Source organism: Rhinopithecus roxellana, chromosome 7 (assembly GCF_007565055.1).
Source record: "Rhinopithecus roxellana isolate Shanxi Qingling chromosome 7, ASM756505v1, whole genome shotgun sequence".
NCBI classification, from domain to species: Eukaryota; Metazoa; Chordata; class Mammalia; order Primates; family Cercopithecidae; genus Rhinopithecus; species Rhinopithecus roxellana.
This window is the reverse complement of record NC_044555.1, coordinates 49738407-49759936: the sequence shown is the minus strand read 5'-3', so window position 1 is coordinate 49759936 and position 21530 is coordinate 49738407. Positions and strand designations below refer to the sequence as shown.

The 21530-nt window shown below is 41.6% G+C and overlaps 2 protein-coding genes across 2 annotated transcripts in view; one reads left to right on the top strand and one right to left on the bottom strand.

Moving 5' to 3' along the window:
- Positions 1–1822: 1822 nt before the first annotated feature.
- On the bottom strand, positions 1823–8114 carry LOC104669550 (cytochrome c oxidase subunit 7B, mitochondrial). Its single transcript, XM_010372551.2, has 3 exons — positions 7957–8114; positions 4724–4848; positions 1823–2024 (listed from the first exon to the last, which is right to left on the bottom strand). Exons 1-3 carry the CDS (start codon positions 7994–7996, stop codon positions 1947–1949), a joined length of 243 nt encoding a protein of 80 aa, XP_010370853.1. The 5' UTR covers positions 7997–8114; the 3' UTR covers positions 1823–1946.
- Positions 8115–12440: 4326 nt separating this feature from the next.
- MAGT1 (magnesium transporter 1) overlaps positions 12441–21530 on the top strand; it is a 56129-nt gene continuing 47039 nt past the window's right edge. The window contains exon 1 of the mRNA XM_010372550.2: positions 12441–12720. Coding sequence (XP_010370852.1) covers positions 12523–12720 — 198 coding nt within the window. The 5' untranslated portion in view covers positions 12441–12522. The remainder of the gene's footprint in view (positions 12721–21530) is intronic.

Here is a 21530-nt window from a genome sequence, read left to right as displayed (position 1 = left end):
TGGGCGCGGTGGCTCACACCTGTAAGCCTAGCACTGTGGGAGGCTGAGGTGGGCGGATTGCCTGAGGTCAGGAGTTCGAGACCATCCTGGCCAACATGGTGAAACCTCCTCTCTACTAAAAACACAAACAATTAGCCAGGCATGGTGGCAGGCACCTGTGATCCCAGCTACTAGGGAGGCTGAGACAGGAGAATTGCTTGAATCCGGGAGGCAAAGGTTGCAGTAAGTCGAGATCGTGCCAGTGCACTCAAGCCTGGGCAACAGATTGAGACTCCATTTCAAAATAGAAAAACAAAGAAATATGTGCTGCAGATACTGTTTTTCTTCAGGTAACATACATAAAATCCAATGTTATGTACTAAAATAATAATCCACAAATCCAAACATTGTTAATAATTATAGCAAGTCAACAGGTGACTGATAGTAGATAACTGGGAACAGATTGCATTTGACAAGATTTTCTAATATCATAAACATTCCTAAGAATAAATATGATGAAAAACCAAGAGCTATAATCAAGATGAATATGCCCCCAGCACTTAGGGAGGCCGAGGCAGGCGGATCACGAGGTCAAGAGATCGAGATCATCCTGGCCAACACGGTGAAACCCCGTTTCTACTAAAAATACAAAAATTAGCTGGGCATGGTGGCGCATGCCTGTAATCCCAGCTACTTGGGAGGCTGAGGTAGGAGAATCACTTGAACCCGGGAGGCAGAGGTTGCAGTGAGCCGAGATCATGCCACTGCACTCCAACCTGGCGACAGAGCGAGACTCCGTCTCCAAAAAAAAAAAAAAAGATGAATATGCCAAAACAGCCAAGGAGCTAGTAGCTAGTTTTCAGACAGGCTAGGAGTTTCTTTTATAGGACCACTCCTCCCTTGGGTCTGGTGGCACTTCTAAGTTTTCTAGGCATGAGTGAAAAGAAGTTAATAATGCCAATTCCAAGTATAAATACAAATGAGTCACATAGTAGTAGACATAACCAAAATCCAGGCCAAATTTTTGGCTCAAAGGTGATCTACAATAGTTCTGTTATCAGTTATTTATAAACATAATTTCAGCTTACTATAAAGTTGGCTTCCAGGTCAAAGGCAAATTTTCCTTTCACATTACTTCATAAAAGCCTTTTAAGGGCTGGGTGCCGTTGCTCACGCCTGTAATCCTAGCACTTTGGGAGGCTGAGGAAGGCGGATCACCTGAGGTCAGGAGTTCAAAACCAGCCTGACCAATATGGTGAAACCCTGTCTCTACTAAAAATACAAAAATTGCCAGGCACGGTAGCTCACGTCTGTAATCCCAGCACTTTGGGAGACCGAGGTGAGTGGATCACGAGGTCAGGAGTTCGAGACCAGCCTGACCAACATGGTGAAACTCCGTCTCTACTAAAAATACAAAAATTAGCTGGGCCTGGTAGCGTGTGCCTGTAATCCCAGCTACTCAGGAGGCTGAGACAGGAGAATCGCTTGAACCCGGGAGGCGGAGGTTGCAGGAGCCGAGATCACGCCACTGCACTCCAGCCTGGGCAACAGAGTGAGATTCCGTCTCAAAAAAATATATATATATACAAAAATTAGCTGGGTGTGGTGGCATGCACCTGTAGTTCTGGCTACTCAGGAGGCTAAGACAAGAGAATTGCTTGAACCCGGGAGGCAGAGGTCGCAGTGAGCCGAGATGGCGCCACTGCACTCCAGCCTGGGGGACAGAGTGTGACTTCATCTCAAAAAACAAAAACCTATTTAAGAAGTTGTGCAGCATTTGACTTTAACATAAAAGCTAAAGTGATCAAGCTTGGTTTCATTTACAAAGAAACAAAACCTACAATGAAGGTTTCAAATGTACTTTATTTCTTCAATAATGCCATATCTTAATGGGTACACAGTGCTATAACTTGCCATCAATTATGAGCTGTTTTTTAAACAATTCATTATTACACCAGCTGGGATGATTACTGATTTCTCCATTCCTTTGGGGTAACTCTGCCAACAGGGGACAGGTTCCATTCTATTCCGATTTGTGTTGCTACCTGTAAGAATTAAAATGCTGTCAGTTACATGCTTAAAACAGAGTATACTCTCCCTTAGAGACTATTTCTTGAAAATGACAGATATTCTGCTCTATAGGTTAAAAATACACAGAAACTCACCTGGGATCTAATACCCTCCATACAGGCCAAACCTGATTGCTGTCCTAATTTTCTAGTGCAGTGCTGTTGTTCAATAGAACTTCTTGAGCTGAAGGAAATGTTCTAGATCTTCACTGTCCCAAACAGTAGTCACTAGCTACATGTGGCTACTGGTCACCTGGAATGTGACTAGTATCACTGAGGAAATGAATTTTTAAATTGTATTTAATTCAAATTTATACTTCACATTTCTTTTTTTTTTTTTTTTTTTTTTTTGAGACGGAGTCTCGCTCTGTCACCCAGGCTGGAGTGCAGTGGCCAGATCTCAGCTCACTGCAAGCTCCGCCTCCCGGGTTCACGCCATTCTCCTGCCTCAGCCTCCCGAGTAGCTGGGACTACAGGCGCCGCCACCTCGCCCGGCTAGTTTTTTGTATTTTTAGTAGAGACGGGGTTTCACCATGTTAGTTAGCCAGGATGGTCTCGATCTCCTGACCTTGTGATCCACCCGTCTCGGCCTCCCAAAGTGCTGGGATTACAGGCTTGAGACACCGCGCCCGGCCTATACTTCACATTTCTATACTACCCACTCAAAACATTGATTCCCTCAACCACGACTACCTAATAACTGCTAAAGAGTGTTTTGTATTCTCTGTATCACTAAGGAACATTTCACCTCCAACAGCTCCTCTGATCAAACATTTGTTCAACATCTGTTTATCCTTCTAATTAAGGATACTTTTTTTTTTTGAGACAGTCTCGCTTTGTCGCCCAGGCTAGAATGCAGTGGCACGATCTCGACTCACTGCAACCTCCACCCCCTCCAAGTTCAAGCGATTCTCCTGCCTCAGCCTCCCAAGTAGCTGGGTTTACAGGCGCCCACCACCATGCCCAGCTTTTTGTATTTTTAGTAGAAACGGGGTTTCACCATGCTAGTACTAAACTCCTGACCTCAGGTGATCTACCCGCCAGGGCCTCCCAAAGTGCTGGGACTACAGGCGTGAGCTACCATGCCCAGCCTAGGCACACATCTTAATATTTGATTTCAGGAAAATCGAAACAAAAATTAAAAAGTCCTATTTATTTAAATAAAGTTTATTACGGTAAGGGTTAATTTGTATCTTTTTAAACCAACTTATGTATTTATTAAGACTTTAGGTCGTGCACAGTGGCTCACACTTATAATCCCAGCACTTTGGGAGGCCAAGGCAGGCAGATCAAGAGATCAGGAGATCGAGACCATCCTGGCTAACACGGTGAAACCCCATCTCTACTAAAAATACAAAAAATTAGCCGGGCATGGTGGTGGGCGCCTGTAGTCCCAGCTACTAGGGAGGCTGAGGCAGGAGAATGGCATGAACCCGGGAGGCGGAGCTTGCAGTGAGCCAAGATCGCGCCATTACACTCCAGCCTGGGTGACAGAGCAAGACTCCATCTCAAAAAAAAAAAAAAGACTTCAGGACTCCTACTTTTTGCTAGTAAGTACAGTGACTGAAAAACAGATTGTTAAATGTAAGATGTAAAGAAACTAAAATATAAAAAGTTATATTACATCTCATCTGTCAGGAATATTGTGCTAAGTTCTAAGCGCAAAATTTTAAAAGAAAAATTGTTAAGTGAAGTTATGTACAGGAAGGTGATCCAAGGTAGTAAAAATCCTGGAAATCATGAACAAAAAAATTACTGATAGAACTAAGGATGTTTAATTTGAAAAAGAAAATTCAGGAGATATGACAGCAATTTTCTATTATCTGATGGCTGTTATATGGAAGTGGATCAGAATTTCTGTGTTGCAATGAACGATGGTTAGCATAGGAAAAAGGCAGATTTTTAACTCACCATACAATCCTTTTAACAGCCACACAAGGCTGGGCGCGGTGGCTCACACCTGTAATCCCAGCACTTTGGGAAGCTAAGGTGGGCGGATCACCTGAGGTCAGGAGTTCGAGACCAGCCTGACTAACATGGTGAAACCCCATCTCTACTAAAAATACAAAAATTAGCCGGGCATACTGGAGGGTGCCTGTAATCCCACTAGTTGGGAGGGTGAGGCAGGAGAATCCCTTGAACCCAGGAGGCAGAGGTTGTAGTGACCCGAGATCACGCCATTGCACTCCAGCCTGGGCAACAGAGTGAGACTCCGTCTCAAAAAAATAAATAAATAAAAAACAAAACCAAAATTAGCCAGGTATGGTGGCGTGCGCCTGTAGTCCCAGCTACTCGGGAGCCTGAGGCAGAAGAATTGTTTGAACCAGGGAGGCAGAGGTTGCAGTGAGCCAAGATCGTACCACTGCACTCCAGCCTTGGGGACAGAGCGAGACTCCTTCTAAACAAACAAACAAACAAACAAAAAACAGCTACATAATATGGAAAGGGCTGCCTTGTGATCCAGTAAGCAATTTATTACCGGGAATGTTAAGACCAGAAGATGGATGAATGCTGCGGGAAAAAAAACTCTGTACTGGGTAGGTAATTAGATTACACAATCTCTCAAGTCCCTCCTAACTAGATATGTACACTACTATGTCAAGACACTTTGAATGCACAGACTAAATGAGAATGAAAAACATCTAAAATAGAAATTATTAATCAATAGTACTTACATATGTCCATGTAGCAATACAGAAAGTGGCTCCACCAGCTAATACAGCATTACCGTATTTGTCATGAAAATCAGGTGTACGTTTCTGGTGGCTCTGCCTTGCCATTGTTTGCTGAATGCTTCGAACTTATAGGAAAAAAAAAATTACAGAAGCATATTATCAATTGTCAGGAAAAGAAAACATATGTGATTGATACTTCCAATCAGGAAAGCCAAGGAAGTTAATTTTACAGTATTATGTAGTTCAATAAAATGTTAAAACATATTGTTGCTATTAATCAAAGCAAAGCAGTGTACTTTGAAATGCATCAAAAAGAAGATGAATTGACAGATTCATCTTCTTTTTGGATAGATATGTGATAAAACATAGCAAAATGTTAACTGTAGAATCTTTGTGGTGGGTATATGGGTGTTCATACAATTCTTCCAACTTTTCTGTATGCCTCAGAGTTTTCATAATAGTATTGGGAAAAAAACCAAAGAATGAATGATGTCAGTAACATTCTCTACAAAGTGGTATTTACATAACCCCTGAAATTTTGGCTCCCATTGATTAATTCGAATACTTATGACTTAAATTTTCATTAAAGTTTACTAATAGAGCCCAACAACTTACAACATACAAGGGCGAATGAACTCAAATGAACTTCAAATTAAAGCACACTAAATGCTTATGATTGTAAAATTACTACAGTAACAAAAATACTCGCCAAAACTAGAGTGATCTTGATTTTTAAAAAATTAGTGGGCCGGGCACAGTGGCCCAGTAATCCCAGTACTTTCGGAGTAATCCCAATACTCTTGGAGGCCAAGGTAGGAGGATCGCTTGAGGCCAGGAGTTAGACCAGCTAGGAAACACAGTGAGACCCTGTCTCTACAAAAAAATTGAAAATTAAAAATTAGCCCGGTATGGTGGTGCACGTACACCTGTAGTCCCAGCTACTCAGGAGGCTGTAGCTAGACGATGATTTGAGTCCAGGAGTTAGAGGATGCAGTGAGCTATGATCACAGCACTACACTCCAGCCTGAGTAACAGAGCAATTCTCTGTCCCTAAAAATAAAAATAAGAAATGGGGTACATAAAAAAGTGTAAGACAGAGATTCTGTCCTCAAGTAACTTCCAGTCTAGAGGATTACACATGTAGATAAAAATCAATATCGTTCGTACAAGGAAGTAGAATTAGCTAAGGAGTTAGTTTTTGAGCAGAATGATAAACTTTGCTGTTACTATTATACTAGTAGAAAGAGAACAAAAAAGTTTCCAAACAGACCCTGGAGGAACTAAAAAGGAGGGTTTGGGAAACAGCCGAGACTGGAAAAAGCTTGTTTCTAGCTGTTTTTTTTTTTTTTCCTTCCTGTCCAATTTAAGTAGCAGGTCCTTATTGTTTTAAAGAGCCTCAAAAGGTACTTATATATATAATGAAAAGCTAGGGAGCCTGAGGCAGGAGAATTACTTAAACCTGGGAGGCTGAGATTGCAGTGAGCCAAGATTGAGTCACTGCACTCCAGCCTGGGCAACAAAAGCGAAACTTTGTCTCAAAAAAAAAAAAAAAAGAAACTGCAATGTTGCCCATTCACTAGCAATTAATATTTCTACGTGGTGCAATGGGTTACTTCATGATAGTTAATCTGACTATTATTGGATCTTCTAATTGTCTTACATAGCTTTCCCTTTTCATCTTTTAGTCACACTGGGATAGGCAAATTTACAAATATTTCATAATATATTCTGCTCCAGAAAAGATAAGAAGTGGGCATGTGAATTCCACACTGAAAAAAAACAAAAAAACCTTTCCTGAGGTACAAGGTGGCCCTATTTGCTCAAAAAGCAAAGAAATTAAGACTACCAAAAAATTCTGCAACATCTCATAACTTCAACACACTCATGTAACTCTGGTGGATTTCATTAGCCCTCTCCTCTGTGACAACTGTTTAATTACCATACATTGGTGATCTCATAAAATCTTCAACAACCCCATGAAATAGGTATTATTTACAATTTACAATTTAGGCATTATTTACAAATTACTTATTTTACAAAGAAGGAAACTGAGGTTGAGAGAGGCTAAATCATATGCCCAAAATAAAAGAGATAATAAATGCTACTTTTGGAATATGAAAATAGTCCAGTTAATATTTTGTAGTTATTTTCAAAGTTGCTTACGTGTTTAGAAGACAATCTAGTAACATCCTCCAATGATTCTGTTAAGTGAAAATCAAAAGATGGCTAAACAAACTAAATAGTAATTCAGGGTCACTTTCATTGTGTAACAACTGCCCACGTTACTGAAGGTCACCTTCTGCCCAAATCAAGTATGAAAATTAATTTGTTCTCCTCAGTCTACTGCATTTTCACTACATAATGCTGGTCTCAAAACTCCCTGTACCTGCCCAACCTTTTGATGAGAAAAAAATGAACACGATTACTTTCAGGACAGCTAACATTGTTTTGTTTTTTTTTTTTTCCGAGACGGAGTCCCGCTCTTGTTGCCCAGGCTGGAGTGCAGTGGCAGTCTTGGCTCACTGCAACCTCCGCCTACCGGGTTCAAGCGATTCTCTTGCCTCAGCCTCCCAAGTAGCTGGGATTGACAGGCGCCCGCCACCACGCCGGGCTAATTTTTGTATTTTTAGTAGAAATAGGGTTTCACCATGTTGGTCAGGCTGGTCTCGAACTCCTGACCTCAGGAGATCCGCCCGCCTCGGCCTCCCAAAGTTCTGGGATTACAAGCGTGAGCCACCGCGCCTGCCCAGCTAACATTGTTAATCCACAAATAACTTCAAAGCTGCATCGATACCATTTGGGTTGTTTCCCTGCAATTAAACCATGTGAAGAGCTAGATTTACAGTTTCCGTCTATTGCAGTAATAGGAATTGGAGAAGATATTCTTCTATAAAGGGTTAGGAGTAAACATATCCCCAAAGCTAAAATGTAGGACATCACTTAAGGAACGAGGTGTCTACCAAGAGTGTCCTTCCCTGAAATCACAGGTTACTGAAGAATTAAAAAGCAGAGCTAGACTATCACTCCGATAACACAAACAGAGCTGGAAACCGAAACAGAAAGACTGGGTGATAAAGCCAATGCTAACGACATCATCCCAATGACTTGGGACGAGATGGGAGACAGCATTCAGGATTAGAAGGCCGAGATGTTGGTAGAGGGAAAGGACACGAGGCTGCGAGGATAAATTGATATAAGGTTGTTGTAAATGATTTGTCATAATTTTTGCTCACCTTGGAGACGATTTAGTGCGTTTTTGACCAAGGGAAACATCGTGAAGGTGAAGCTAGAACTGCGACAATGGAGCTGCTGCTTTGGTGCAAATTCGCTTCAGGTACCCTTGAACAGAGCTGAAAAACAAAATGGCTTTCAGCCGGGATTCTTAATGCATTTGGTGAAATCTCGCGAGATCTGTAAAACCTATAGTAATTGCAATCCTTTTTACCGCGAGGGAAAAAAATGGCCTTTTGGGAAATGTAGTTTCCGGCTTTATAAAATGACGTAAGGTGGGTGGTGGTTAATGAAGAACGAAAGAACTCCTCTAAGCCAGGTTTAGAGCTCTATAGAGGGCAGCCGAGACACTGATCTTCGGCGGAATCATTTAAGGAACTAGGTTCAAAATGGTGTTAAAGTTCCACAAGCTTCGGTTTGGTATCTCCACACTAGCTCTTTCTTCTTTCTGTTCCCCCAAAACTTCCTTTACTTCTGTCATTTTTTTTTTTTTTTGTCTGCTATTACTACTATACTAATTGGCTTAGTTTTTAGTTTTCAAATAACTTCAAGTTTAGAGAAAAGTTACAAGAATAGTAAAAACTATTGTAATATGTAGATAAATATGTGATAAAACAAATTTAGAAAGCTATTGGCCGGGCGCGGTGGCTCACGCCTGTAATCCCAGCACTTTGAGAGGCCAAGGTGGGCGGATCACGAGGTCAGGAGTTCAAGACCAGCCTGGCCACAATGGTGAAACCCCCGTCTCTACTAAAAATACAAAAATTAGCCAAGCGTGGTGGCGCGCGCCTGTCGTCCCAGCTACTTAGGAAGCTGAGGCTGAGGCGGCAGAATCGCTTGAACCAGGAAGTCGGAGTTGCAGTGAGCTGAGATTGCATCACTGCACTCCAGTCTGGCAACAGAGCAAGACTCCGTCTCAAAAAGAAAAAGAAAAAGAAAAAGAAAAAGAAAAAGGGAAGGAAGGAAGGAAGGAAGGAAGGGAGGGAGGAAGGGAGGGAGGGAGGGAGGGAGGGAGGGAGGAAGGAAGGAAGGAAGGAAGGAAGGAAGGAAGGAAGGAAGGAAGGAAGGAAGGAAGGAGAGAAAGAAAGGAAAGAAAAGAAAAGGCAACATGGCAAAACCCCTTCTCTACTAATATACAAAAACATTAGCTGGGCGTGGTGGCACACGCTTGTAATCCCAGCTACTCGGGAGGCTGAGGCATGAGACTTGCTTGAACCAGGGAGGCGGAGGTTAGGGTGAGCCCAGATGGCACCGCTGCACTCTAGCCTGAGACCTGTCTCAAAACAAAAAGTAAAATACATACAGTTCAGTGGCATTAATGGCATTCACATTGTTGTGCAACTATCACCATTATCCATCTCTAAGACTTTTTCATCTTGTAAAACTAAATGATTTGATTATACATTTTGACTACTGAAAATATTAACATTATTCCAAAAGTCAAAATTAAACAGACTAGTGTACTTAGAGAAGTGTCATTCCCTCTCAACTGTTGCATTCCATTTCCACCAATTCCTATAGGTAACCGATTTCATTACTTTCTGGTTTATCTTTCGTGTGTTTCCTTTTGCAAAAATAGGCAAATACCTGTATGTTTTCTTATTTCTCTATTTTATACAAATGTAGCATAAAAATCCACTATCATTTTACATAAGTCTTCCTCATTCCTTTTTTACAGCTGCAAAATCTGTGGTGTATATGTGCTATAGTATATTCAATAAATCTCCTATGTTGGAACATTTAGGTAGTTTCAAGAATATTTCAGTTTCAATAATGCTGAAATGAGTAACTTTGTGCACACATATTTTCATATTGCTGGATGTATCTCTCCAAGGTAGGTTACTAGAAGTGGGATTGCTGGATTAAAGGATAAATATATATGTAGTTTTGTTAGATATTGCCAAATTATAGATGTAACATTTTGCCTTCCCGCCAGCAATGTATTAATATAAAGGGTGCCTGTCTCCCCCACAGCCTTGCTAATAGCATGTAGTGTCAAGCTTTTGGGTTTTTGCCAATATGATAGGTAAGATAACCCTTTTAAACTTTAAAATTTTTATTTTTAAAACATACACACAGTAAAATTCACTTTTTAGTGTACAGTTCTATGCGTTTTGACAAATGCATACAATTATGCCACCACCACCACAATTAAGGACAGAATAGTTCTAGCATCATAAAAATACCCTTGTTTGACCTCTTTGTAATCAACCCCTTTCCCTAAACCTAGCCCCTGGCAGTCACTAATCTGTTCTCTGTACCAATGAGTTTGCCTTTTCCAGAATGTCACATGTCATATAAATTGAATCACACAGTATGTCTCAGTGTACTTTTATTTTGCATTTTCTTTTTTTTTTTTTTTTTTTGTATATATACGGACTTTCACTCTTGTTGCCCAGGCTGGAATGCGATAACACGATTTCAGCTCATTGCAACCACCGCCTCCGGGGTTCCAGCGAGTCTTCTGCCTCAGCCTCCCATGTAGCTGGGATTACAGGCCTGCGCCACCATGGCCGGCTAATTTTTATATTTTTAGTAGAGACGGGGGTTTTGCCATGTTGGTCAGGCTGGTCTCGAACTCCCGACCTCAGGTAATCCACCCACCTCGGCCTCCCAAAATGCTGGGATTACAGGCATGAGCCACCGCACCCGGCCTGCATTTTCTTAATATAAGTTTCCATAAATAATTTAACTTTTTTCACATCTCTACTTCACATCTCTTCACTTAGGAACCAGCTATTTTTCTTTCCATCCCATCTCCTTGTCTCTCCAACATACTGAAATTAATTTCCTGTTTTTTTTTTCCAGTAGCGCCTAAAATAATAGTCATATAATATTTTCCACACCATCAAAATGAATCCAAATTGCAGGCAGATTGATTTTATCTTGTTGGTGTTTTTCTTCTTTACAACCTTACTTTTGCACCCATCCCCCAAACAAAATAATGAATAAAAGGAAGGAATTTGCTATCTGTAACCTGCAATTAAAGTCCTTGTTGGTGCTTTAAATAGTTAAGTCAAGGAGTTTAACTGATTAAAAATAAATAAATAAATAAAAATGCAGCCGGCTGGGGCGGTGGCTCAAGCCTGTAATCCCAGAACTTTGGGAGGCCGAGGCGGGCAGATCACCTGAGGTCAGGAGTTCGAGACCAGCCTGCCCCAACACGGCGAAACCCAGTCTCTACCAAAATACGAAAAATTAGCCGGGTGTGATGGTGGGCGCCTGTCAATCCCAGCTACTCGGGAGGCTGAGGCAGGAGAATCGCTTGAACCCGGGAGGAGGAGGTTGCAGTGAGCCGAGATCGCGCCACTGCACTCCAGCCTTGGCTACAAGAGCGAAACTCCATCTCAAAAAAGGCCATAAATAAAAACTTTTAAAAATAATCTTTGATGTCCTCTTTTTTCAGCGCCCCTGGCACAGTTTCTAGGACACAATAGGTATTCAACAAGCTCTTGTTCATATTTACCTTTAAAAATTTCCCTCAGTGCCGGGCGCGGTGGCTCACGCCTGTAATCCCAGCACTTTGGGAGGCCGAGACGGGCGGATCACGAGGTCAGGAGATCGAGACCATCCTGGCTAACACAGTGAAACCCCATCTCTACTAAAAATACAAAAAAATTAGCCGGGCGTAGCGGCGGGCGCCTGTAGTCCCAGCTACTCGGGAGGCTGAGGCAGGAGAACTGCGTGAACCCGGGAGGAGGAGCTTGCAGTGAGCCGAGATCGCGCCACTGCACTCCAGCCTGGGGGCAGAGAGAGACTCCGTCTCCAAAAAAAAAAAAATTTCCCTCAGTGATATTAGGTATATTTTTGCTTTCCTACTTTTATTTTTTCACTTTTAAGTACTTTGGAGGCAGGATGACGGACTAGATAGCTCTCATCCCTCGCTCGGCTAGGTCCCATTTTTCATTTTTTTTTTTTCTTTTTTCTTTTTCTTTTTTTTTTTTTTTTGAGACGGAGTCTCACTCTGTCCACCAGGCTGGAGTGCAGTGGCGCGATCTCGGCTCACTGCAAGCTCCGCCTCCTGGGTTCACGCCATTCTCCTGCCTCAGCCTCCCGAGTAGCTGGGATTACAGGCGCCCGCCACCGCGCCCGGCTAATTTTTTGTATTTTTAGTAGAGACGGGGTTTCACCGTGGTCTCGATCTCCTGACCTTGTGATCCGCCCGCCTCGGCCTCCCAAAGTGCTGGGATTACAGGCGTGAGCCACCGCGTCCGGCCTAGGTCCCATTTTTCTAAAATATTACATGAAGGAAGCGAATTTCAAGGACTTCTAAATGAGTCTGGGTGAAATACTCCGTTCTAGCAACTTCAAGCCGTTTTGGACTCAGTAACGCCGCACTAGTTCACAACTGCGCATACGTACTTAGAAAGCGGCAGCGCGCTAGATGTGTACGTATCGAGGAAGAGGCGGGTCATTATCTTTAGCGGACCAATGAAAAACCTCCAGATTATCCTTTTTCTATTGGCCGGCCGGGGCCAGTTAGAAATCAACCGTCTATTAGTTGGCGTGTAGCGCCAGGGCACTGTGACGTAATGTGAGGGGTCGCCCGGCAGGGCTGAGCTGGACCAATGAGGAAAGGCAAGGGGTCGATTTGCCTGTTCTCACGCCCCACCCTCAGACCTAGCCGGAGCAAAGTTTCGCTTATAGAAGGGAGAGGAGCGAACATGGCAGCGCGTTGGTGGGTTTGGTGTGTCTCTGTGACCATGGCGGTGGCGCTACTCATCGTTTACGACGTTCCCTCGGCCTCTGCCCAAAGAAAGAAGGAGGTGAGGACGCGGTTTCCAGCGACATGGACTTTTCCCAATGACTGGGGCTTGAGAGGGTCTGTTCGCCTCTTCCCAACCCCCTTTCCCTGCCGCTTCTATGCCTGATGGCTTCAATTCCGCGGTTTTCGGAGTTGTGGAATTCGTGAGAGAAGGAACTGTAACTCTTCGTCTTCTGGGGATGTAGAGTCTGAGAGTGAGGCAGGGTAGGTGACAGCCCGACTTCTATAGGCTTGTGAATCTGCATAGCTATGAGTTTTGACACTTTTGAGTGTGGGCCCCATCAGGTGTTGGGGCTGGGGAGTTCGACTTAGATCCCGGGAGTAGAATATCTGAGACTCTCTACAGTTGGCAGATGTAACTCCCTGAATGATGTATAAGAGTTCTCTATTTTGTAGCATTTTCATTTCAGGAGTGTGAGAGTTAGACCGAAGAGTGAAATTATGCCAGGTTTATTATTTTGTCCAAATAATTGTTTTAAGACAATTTACCAGATTGAAAGCTCCTAACCATTTTCAATCATTCCACAAATGTAAGCATGCTAGGCAATGTTCTAGGCGCTTGGTATACATAAATGAACAAAACTAAGATCTTGTGGAATTTATAGGCTTTGGGAAGTGGAGGAGATACAGTATTCTCACCATTAAGCAATTCAAGTAGAGGAATTTTAACTGTGTTTTCAAACGTTCGTGATTTGGAGTCATATACTCTTAGAACTTTAAGACTACTAGCAATTATTTATACCCTCTAATTTTATAGATGAGAAAAATAGAGTCTTAAATTTAGAAAATGAACAAAGACTCAAACCCTACGTCAGTCATTCTAACGCTATTTCCTGTACATTCTGTGCTTCCTCTGTTACAGAAGAACTGTACACATACTTTAAAAATACCAGTTAAGCACTTCAGATACTTGTTCTACTTGAACTGAATTAAGAAAGAAAGCTATCTTCTCTATGTTTCTAAGTATTCAAACAATTACATAAGAAGAAAAACTAAGCTAGGAAATTAAACTTAATGAGTTGCTTATTAGATTGGCAAGGAGTACAATAAAAATATACAATTGTCAAAAATATCATGAAGTGAGCAGGCTCAGACACTGAAACTAGAAATTGATGTCCTTTGGGAGGATCCTAAGCTATTATGTGGAAAACAAGATGCAGAGCAATACATAATTTTATGTCTTAGAAATTTTTTATGCTGAAAATAACAGCATCCCGTATATATAAGTATATGTGTATGTATAGAGAAATCTCTGTAAGGATACATGGCAGTACCTTAACAGTGGCTATCTCTGGGCAGTTGGGACTGTCGATGAGCGGAACGTTTTCACTTTTTACTTTACATGGTGGTATTACCTGATTTTCCACAATGACCTCATTTTTTTTTCTTTTTCTTTCTTTTCTTTTCTTTCTTTTTGAGACAGGGTCTCGCTCTGTTGCCCAGACTGAAGTTCAGTGGCGGAATCATGGCTCACTGCAGCCTCGACTTCCTGGGCTCTAGTGATCCTCTCACCTCCACCTCCCGAATATCTGGGACTACCAGCATGTGCCACAATATCCCCGGCTACTTTTTTATCTTTTCGTAGAGACGGAGTCTCTCTGTGTTGCCAGGCTAGTCTCGAACTCCTGGGCTCAAGTGTTGCTTCCGCCTTGGTCTCCCAAAGTGTTGGGATTACAAGTGTGAGCCACTGTGCCTAGTGCACTTGTTCTTTTTAATTAAAAAGTGAAGGCTTGGTCGGGCGCGATGGCTCACGCTGTAATCCCAGTACTTTGGGAGGCAGAGACGGGCGGATCACGAGGTCAGGAGATCGAGACCATCCTGGCTAACGCGGTGAAACCCCGTCTCTACTAAAAATAAAAAAAAATTAAAAAAATAAAATAAAAAAAAAACTAGCGGGGCGTAGTGGCGGGCGCCTGTAGTCCCAGCTACTCGGGATGCTGAGGCAGGAGAATGGCGTGAACCCGGGAGGTGGAGCTTGCAGTGAGCCGAGATCGCGCCACCACACTCCAGCCTGGGCGACTGAGCAAGACTGCGTCTCAAAAAAAAAAACAAAAGCGAAGGCTTTTTAAAGCTTAACATTTCTACCAGTGAAATTATATTTATTCATTGACTCTCTCACTGAACTGGAAGCAGAATGGCCTAGCTGAAAATAGGTTGGTTTTTTTTTTTTTTTTTTTTAAAGGAATCAGCACTGAATTGTATACTTTAAAATGATCAATATGGTGAATTTTATGTTATGTGAATTTTATGTTAAGGCAATAGATGACATGCCTTCCTTGATCCTTCTGTACTCTCTTGGAAGTACATTCACCCTTTTCATGCATGTACAGGACTTAGGCGAGAATATCTTCCTTTTCTCTTACCCCACCCTTTCATTCACCTGAAGATTCCTGCTCTTCAAGTCTTAGCTCAAACAATATCTTCTTTCTTCCTCGGCTAAAGTTTTCTTGGTGCCTCCAGGTGAACTGAGATGAATTCAGTACATCATATAGTTATTGTAGGTATGTATGTATGTATTTTGAGACAGGGCCTCTTACATAGGCTGCATGCTGTGCAATGGCACTATCATGACTCATTGCAGCCTCTACTTCCTGGGGTCAAGTGATCCTTCCACCTTGGCCTCCCAAAGTGCTAAGATTACAGGAGTGAACCTCCATGCCTGACCTGTATTGTCCTTGTTTATATGCCAGTCTTTGCCCTAACACTGTAAGCATCTTGAATGCTGAAACTTCTTAATTAATTTTTCTTTACCTCACATCCAGCATTGTCTGTCAAAATGTCCTCAACAAACATCGAATTAACTGTGTACTTATATAAAATCAGGAATCTGTTCTTTCTTTTTATAAATAAATAAATATATATATATAATTTTTTTTTTCAGACGGGGTCTCACTCTGTTGCCAAGGCTGGAGTGTAGTGGAATGGTCATAGCTCAGTACAGCCTTATGACCTCACTGGGCTCAGGTGATCCTCCCACCTAAGCCTTCCCAGCTGGGACTACAGGCATGTGCCACCATGCCTAGTTATTTTTTGTGTTTTTTGTAGAGATGGGGTTTTGCCCTGTTGTCCAGGCTGGTCTTGAACTCCTGGGCTCAAGTGATCCACCCACCTTGGCCTCCCAAAGTGCTGGGATTACAGGCATGAGCCACTGTGTTCAGCCAGGAATCCGTTCTTTCAGTTGTAGGTTTTCTTAGCAAGTAATTTATATAGGCTGCTAAAGATGATTTAGTTTTTCCTCCTTCCCTCTCTGAGAATGGTTTAGGCTGTTTTTAAAAAGATTACTATGGTACTCCTTAGACAGAGTTTCAAAATATGGGTGTTCTGTTGCAGAACATTTTTTTGTCCATTTTTGAAAACACTATTTTAAAAAAATTCCAGCTCTGTCTACTATAGTAAACTTGACTTTAAATAATAGGATATTGTCTGATCTTAAAATCTATTTTTTTGCCGGGTGCAGTGGCTCACGCCTGTAATCCCAGTACCTTGGGAGGCTGAGGTGGGTGGATCACTTGAGGTCAGGAGTTCAAGACCAGGCCGGCCAACTTGGGGAAACTCCCTCTCTACTAAAAATACAAAAAAAATAGCCGGCCATGGTGGCACATGCCTGTGGTCCCCGCTACTCAGGAGGCTGAGGCATGAGAATTGCTTGAATGAGAGAGTGAGACTCTGTCTCAAAAAAAAAGTATATGTATGTGTGTGTGTGTGTGTGTGTGTGTGTGTGTGTGTATGTTATTTTTAAAAGATACCTCCCCTAAATGAATATGATTAAAAATCATTCAAGTTCCTCATAGTTGTCTGTTGTTAAATGGAATGCTACCCTGCTTATTATTCATACCTTTAACAATGCTTTCATTGGAACATGGACTTATTCTCCTTTTTACATTTTTAAAAATGTTTTGTAGAGACGAGATCTCACTATGTTGACCAGGCTGGTTTCAAACTCCTGGCCTCCAGCAGTCCTCCTGCGTTGGCCTCCTAAAGTGACAGAATTACAGACGTGAGCCACTGAGCCCAGCCATTTATTCTCTGATATTTTTCGAATGCATTCTACATGCCAGGCACCATAGTTTATACTCATTATCTATAATCCACACATTAACATTGCAGAGTAAGTAACCCCCTTTGGAAGATGATGGGACTTGAAAGATGAGGGGACTGGCCAGGCATGGTGGCTCATGCCTATAATCCCAGAACTTTGGGAAGCTGAGGTGGCAGGATCCCTTGAGGCCAAGAGTTTGAGACCAGCCTGAACAATATAGCCAGGCTCGTCTCTGTCCACCCCATGTAGATAGATAGATAGATAGATAGATAGATAGATAGATAGATAGATAGATAAATAGATAAGGGAGCTGACAGTAAGTAAGAGGGAGGTTGGGGGCTTGCTCAGAGAAGCACAGCTCTTAAGAATTTGAGCTGGGATCCCACACTGGTCTGTCTAGTTCCAAAGCGTATGTTTTCTGCTAGGCAACAAAGTCTTGTTTTGCAGCGACTGGTTTTATTTTATGGTGAATCCTTTCCCCTTTTTGTGGAAGGGAAGTTTTTCATCCTGGCATCTGGTGTTATCTTAGAGAGGCAGCATGATAAAAATGAAAAACCATGGTCTTTGATAAAATTATTCATATTTCTTCTGGGAATCTATAATAATAAATAATATGAAATGTGGAAAGGGATGAACACACAATGCAGACTGAAGCATAATAAAACTGGTCATCATAATGCTAGGATGGCAGATAGGTCTCCCTTCCCAATTTTCCAAAAAAGTCTGTAGTTTTAAAAAGGATATGCTTTAATCCACCCCCAATGATGTTTAACAAGTTACTCTGAGTCTCATTTTCCTCATCAGAAGAATGGAAAAAATGCTGATTTCTTTGGCTATTGTGAAAATTAAATGAGATGAGGGCTGTAAGGTACCTAATGCAGTACCTGGCATATAGAAGACGTTAGGTAATGTTAGAAAGACGTTAAGTAAATGTTAGAAAATAAAGTGAGATTCCTCTGGGTGGTAAATGTTTTCCAGTTGATCTTTTTGGGATGTTTAACAAGGCAGGCTATCATTGGAAAAACTTTGCTGTGAGAACTGACACTTGAAGGTATCACATGTGCAAAAAAACCCTGCAGTTCTCTAGAAAATATCTGATTACAGAGAAATAGGCTTAGTAGCAATTGCGGAACAAATAAATGGAGACACCACCAAAAAATTAAAAACTAAGGAAAGGAGACAACCATAGATTTTAGCCCTATCCAGGAAGTAGGTGAACTGATAATGGAGCAGATGGCATTTAAGAATTAAAAATGCTCACTTCTCTGTTCATTGTCTTCTTCAGTAATTATCTGCCAGTTGTATTTCCAGATCTGTTCCAGATTTAAGGAGGGAGTTGGAAATGTATACCTTAACTAAGAATTTGTTTCGTTCTACTTCATACTAACACCTGAGGACTGGTAGATGATTAAGAAAGCTGAAAATATGAAGAATTTTTATGAATAAACCCTGTGGTTAGAACAAAGACACGAATAAGTTTTGGGAGTACTATTCAGCCATAAAAAAGAATGAGATCCTATCATTTGCAACAACATGAATGGAACTGGAGGTCGTTATACTAAGTGAAATAAGCTGAGCACAGAAAGACAAACATTGCATGTTGTCAGTTATTTGTGGGAGCTAAAAATCAAAACACTTGAACTCATGGAGATAGAGCGTAGAATGATAGCTACCAGAAGCTGGGGGTGGTGGGGGGAGGGGGGAATTCTTTATGAGTACCAAAAAAAAAAAAAACCAGAATGAATAAGACCTACTGTTTGATAGCACAATGGAGTGACTATAGTCAATGATAATTTAATTGTAGATTTAAAAAATTAAGAGTATAATTGGATCGTTTGTAACACAAAGGATAAATGCTTGAGGAGATGGATATCTCGTTTTACATGATGTGATGAGTACATATTGCATGCCTGTATCAAAACATCTCATGTACCTCATAAATATATATATATATATATCATTCATAGAGATATACGTGTAACAAAGTTGTGGTCAGTATTAGATGAATTGAAATATGCTTATACATATATATATATATATATATTAGAGGTCGTTGTGAATAAGGATTATAATTCCTCTATTTTATATATATATATGTATATTAGAGACAGGGTATTGCTCTGTTGTCCCCCCTAGAGTTCAGTGACATGTGATCGGAGCTCACTGCAGCCTCGAACTCCTGGGCTCAAGTGATCCTCCTGCCTCAGCCTCCTGAGTATCTGGGACTACAGGCACATGCCACCACACCCGACCAATTTTATAATATTTTGTACTAACTAGGTCTCGCTATGTTGACCAGGCTGGTCTTGAACTCCAGGGCTCAAGCAGTCCTCACTCCCTAGCCTCCCAAAGTGCTGGGATTACAGGCTTGAGCCACCTTGCCTGGCCATAAATTTTTTATGTAGACCTGCTTGAAAAAGTTTATTCAAGAATTTTTGTGTAAGAAAACTCCACATATTTATAACTAATTCAAAGCACATATATTTCTTTTGTTGGCATGATTATATATCTATATGGTTGAACAGAGATAGGAGGATGTAAAACTATGTAAATACCTGTTACTGTTTCACACTTGTTTTTCTCAGCCCCATACCGATTATGTAGTCACCCTGAATAAAATAGCCAAATCATATTTGTATTTGCTGGTAACTGTCAAATTTAATTTGAAAATATGGCAAAATTAATGATTGCTTCTAAATATAGATTGTATGTTTTAAAATGTGAACCCATATTGTCTGTGCTGTGATAATCATTAAAACAGTATCAAATAATAGCAATTCATTTTGTTGGAAAAACTGAAAAAATTTGATCTATGCAGTCTTAATTTAAATCAAATATTCCCGATCTTCCTCCTGGTTCACTCTCTGCCACAGCCTTTACCAACTACTTGTTTCATTGTTCCACAGTCTTGTTAATTATTTGTTATAACCAATCTTTCTTTCTTTCTTTCTTTCTTTTTTTTGAGACAGAGTCTCACTTTGTCGCCCAGGCTGGAGTACAGTGGTGCCATCTTAGCTCACTGCAATCTCCCCCTCCTGGGTTCAAGCGATTCTAGTGCCTCAGCCTCCCCGGTAGCTGGGACTATAAACGTGTGCCACCCTAACTTTTATATTTTTAGTAGAGAACGAGGTTTTGCCATGTTAGCCAGGCTGGTCTCAAACTCCTGACATCAAGTGATCAACCCACTTCAGTGCTGGGATTACAGGCGTGAGCCACTGCACCTGACCTGTTATAACCAATCTTTCAAGAGTTTATATATTTTTCTGTGGGTTTAGAGTGTGTTCGGTTTTCCATGTGTGGCATATTCATTTTCTGGCCCTTACCAGAATTTTTTCGTATCTGCTACAAAAGTAATTTTTTTTTTTTTTTTTTTGAGACTGAGTGTCACTCTGTCACCCAGGCTGGAGTGCAGTGGTATGATCTCGGCTCACTGCAACCTCCACCTCCCGGATTCAAGCAATTCTCCTGCCTCAGCCTCCCGAGTACCTGGGATTATAGGCACCCACCATCACGCACAGCTTATTTTTGTGTTTTTAGTAGAGACGGGGTTTCACCATGTTGACCAGGCTGGTCTTGAACTCCTGACTTCGTGATCCACCCACCTTGGCCTCCGAAAGTGCTGAGATTACAGGCGTGAGCCACTGTACCCAGCCTACAAAACTATTTTTTATACAGCCTTTTTCCATCATTCATAGAGATATACTTGTGACATAAAGTTGTGGTCAGTATTAGATGAATTCAAATATGCTTAAAGGCAAATCAGGCTGGGCATGGTGGCTCACACTTGTAATCCCAACGCTTTGGGAGGCCGAGGCGAGTGGATCATTTGAGGCCAGGAGTTCAAGACCAGCCTGGCCAACATGGTCAAACCCCGTCCCTACTAAAAATACAAAAATTAGCCGGGAGTGGTAGTGCCTTCCTGTAATCCCAGCTACTTTGGAGGCTGAGGCACGAGAATCACTTGAACCTGGGAGTCAGAGGTTGCAGTGAGCCCAGATCATGCCACCACACTTCACCCTGGGCGTGACAGAGTGAGACTCTGTCTCAGAAAAAAAAAAAAAAACCAGGCAAATCATGCATTTTTAGAATCCATGTTAATTTCTAAAGTGAAAAAAAGTTTTGTTTCTATGTAAGTGTTTAATGTGTGCAATTATCATTTCTTTCTTACATGTTAATGTAAGCAAGTCAGTCAATTCCTAGTTAAATTTCATTAATTAGAAATTTAGTACTCACTGAGTGCCTACTGTATGGTAAAGAGTTGTGGGTCTCTGTTCTATTGTAGCTAATAGTCTAGAAAAGGAATCAAATGTCAAAGTGTCTTAAAATAGTAAGTGCTAGAATATAGGTAATGGGAAATATAACTGGTCAAATGCTTCTGAATGATGAACCACTCCATGATTTCCCAGCTTTTTCTAGACATATCTCTATAAAGATGAGCAAAATCATAAATTAGCATTAACTCTACATTGAGATTCTTGTTTTCTTTGTTAGCCCTTCCTGCCTTCTTACTACTCAAGGCAAGGATTAAACATTGAGGGTGGGGCTGGGCACAGTGATTCACGCCTGTAATCCCAGCACTTTGAGAGGCCAAGGCAGACGGATCACAAAGTCAAGAGTTCAAGACCAGCCTGGCCAACTTGGTGAAACCTTGTCTCTACTAAGAATTCAAAAATCAGCCAGGCGTGGTAGCGTGTGCCTGTAATCCCAGCTACTCAGAAGGCTGAGGCAGGAGAATTGCTTGAACCCAGGAGGGCTAGGTTGCAGTGAGGTGA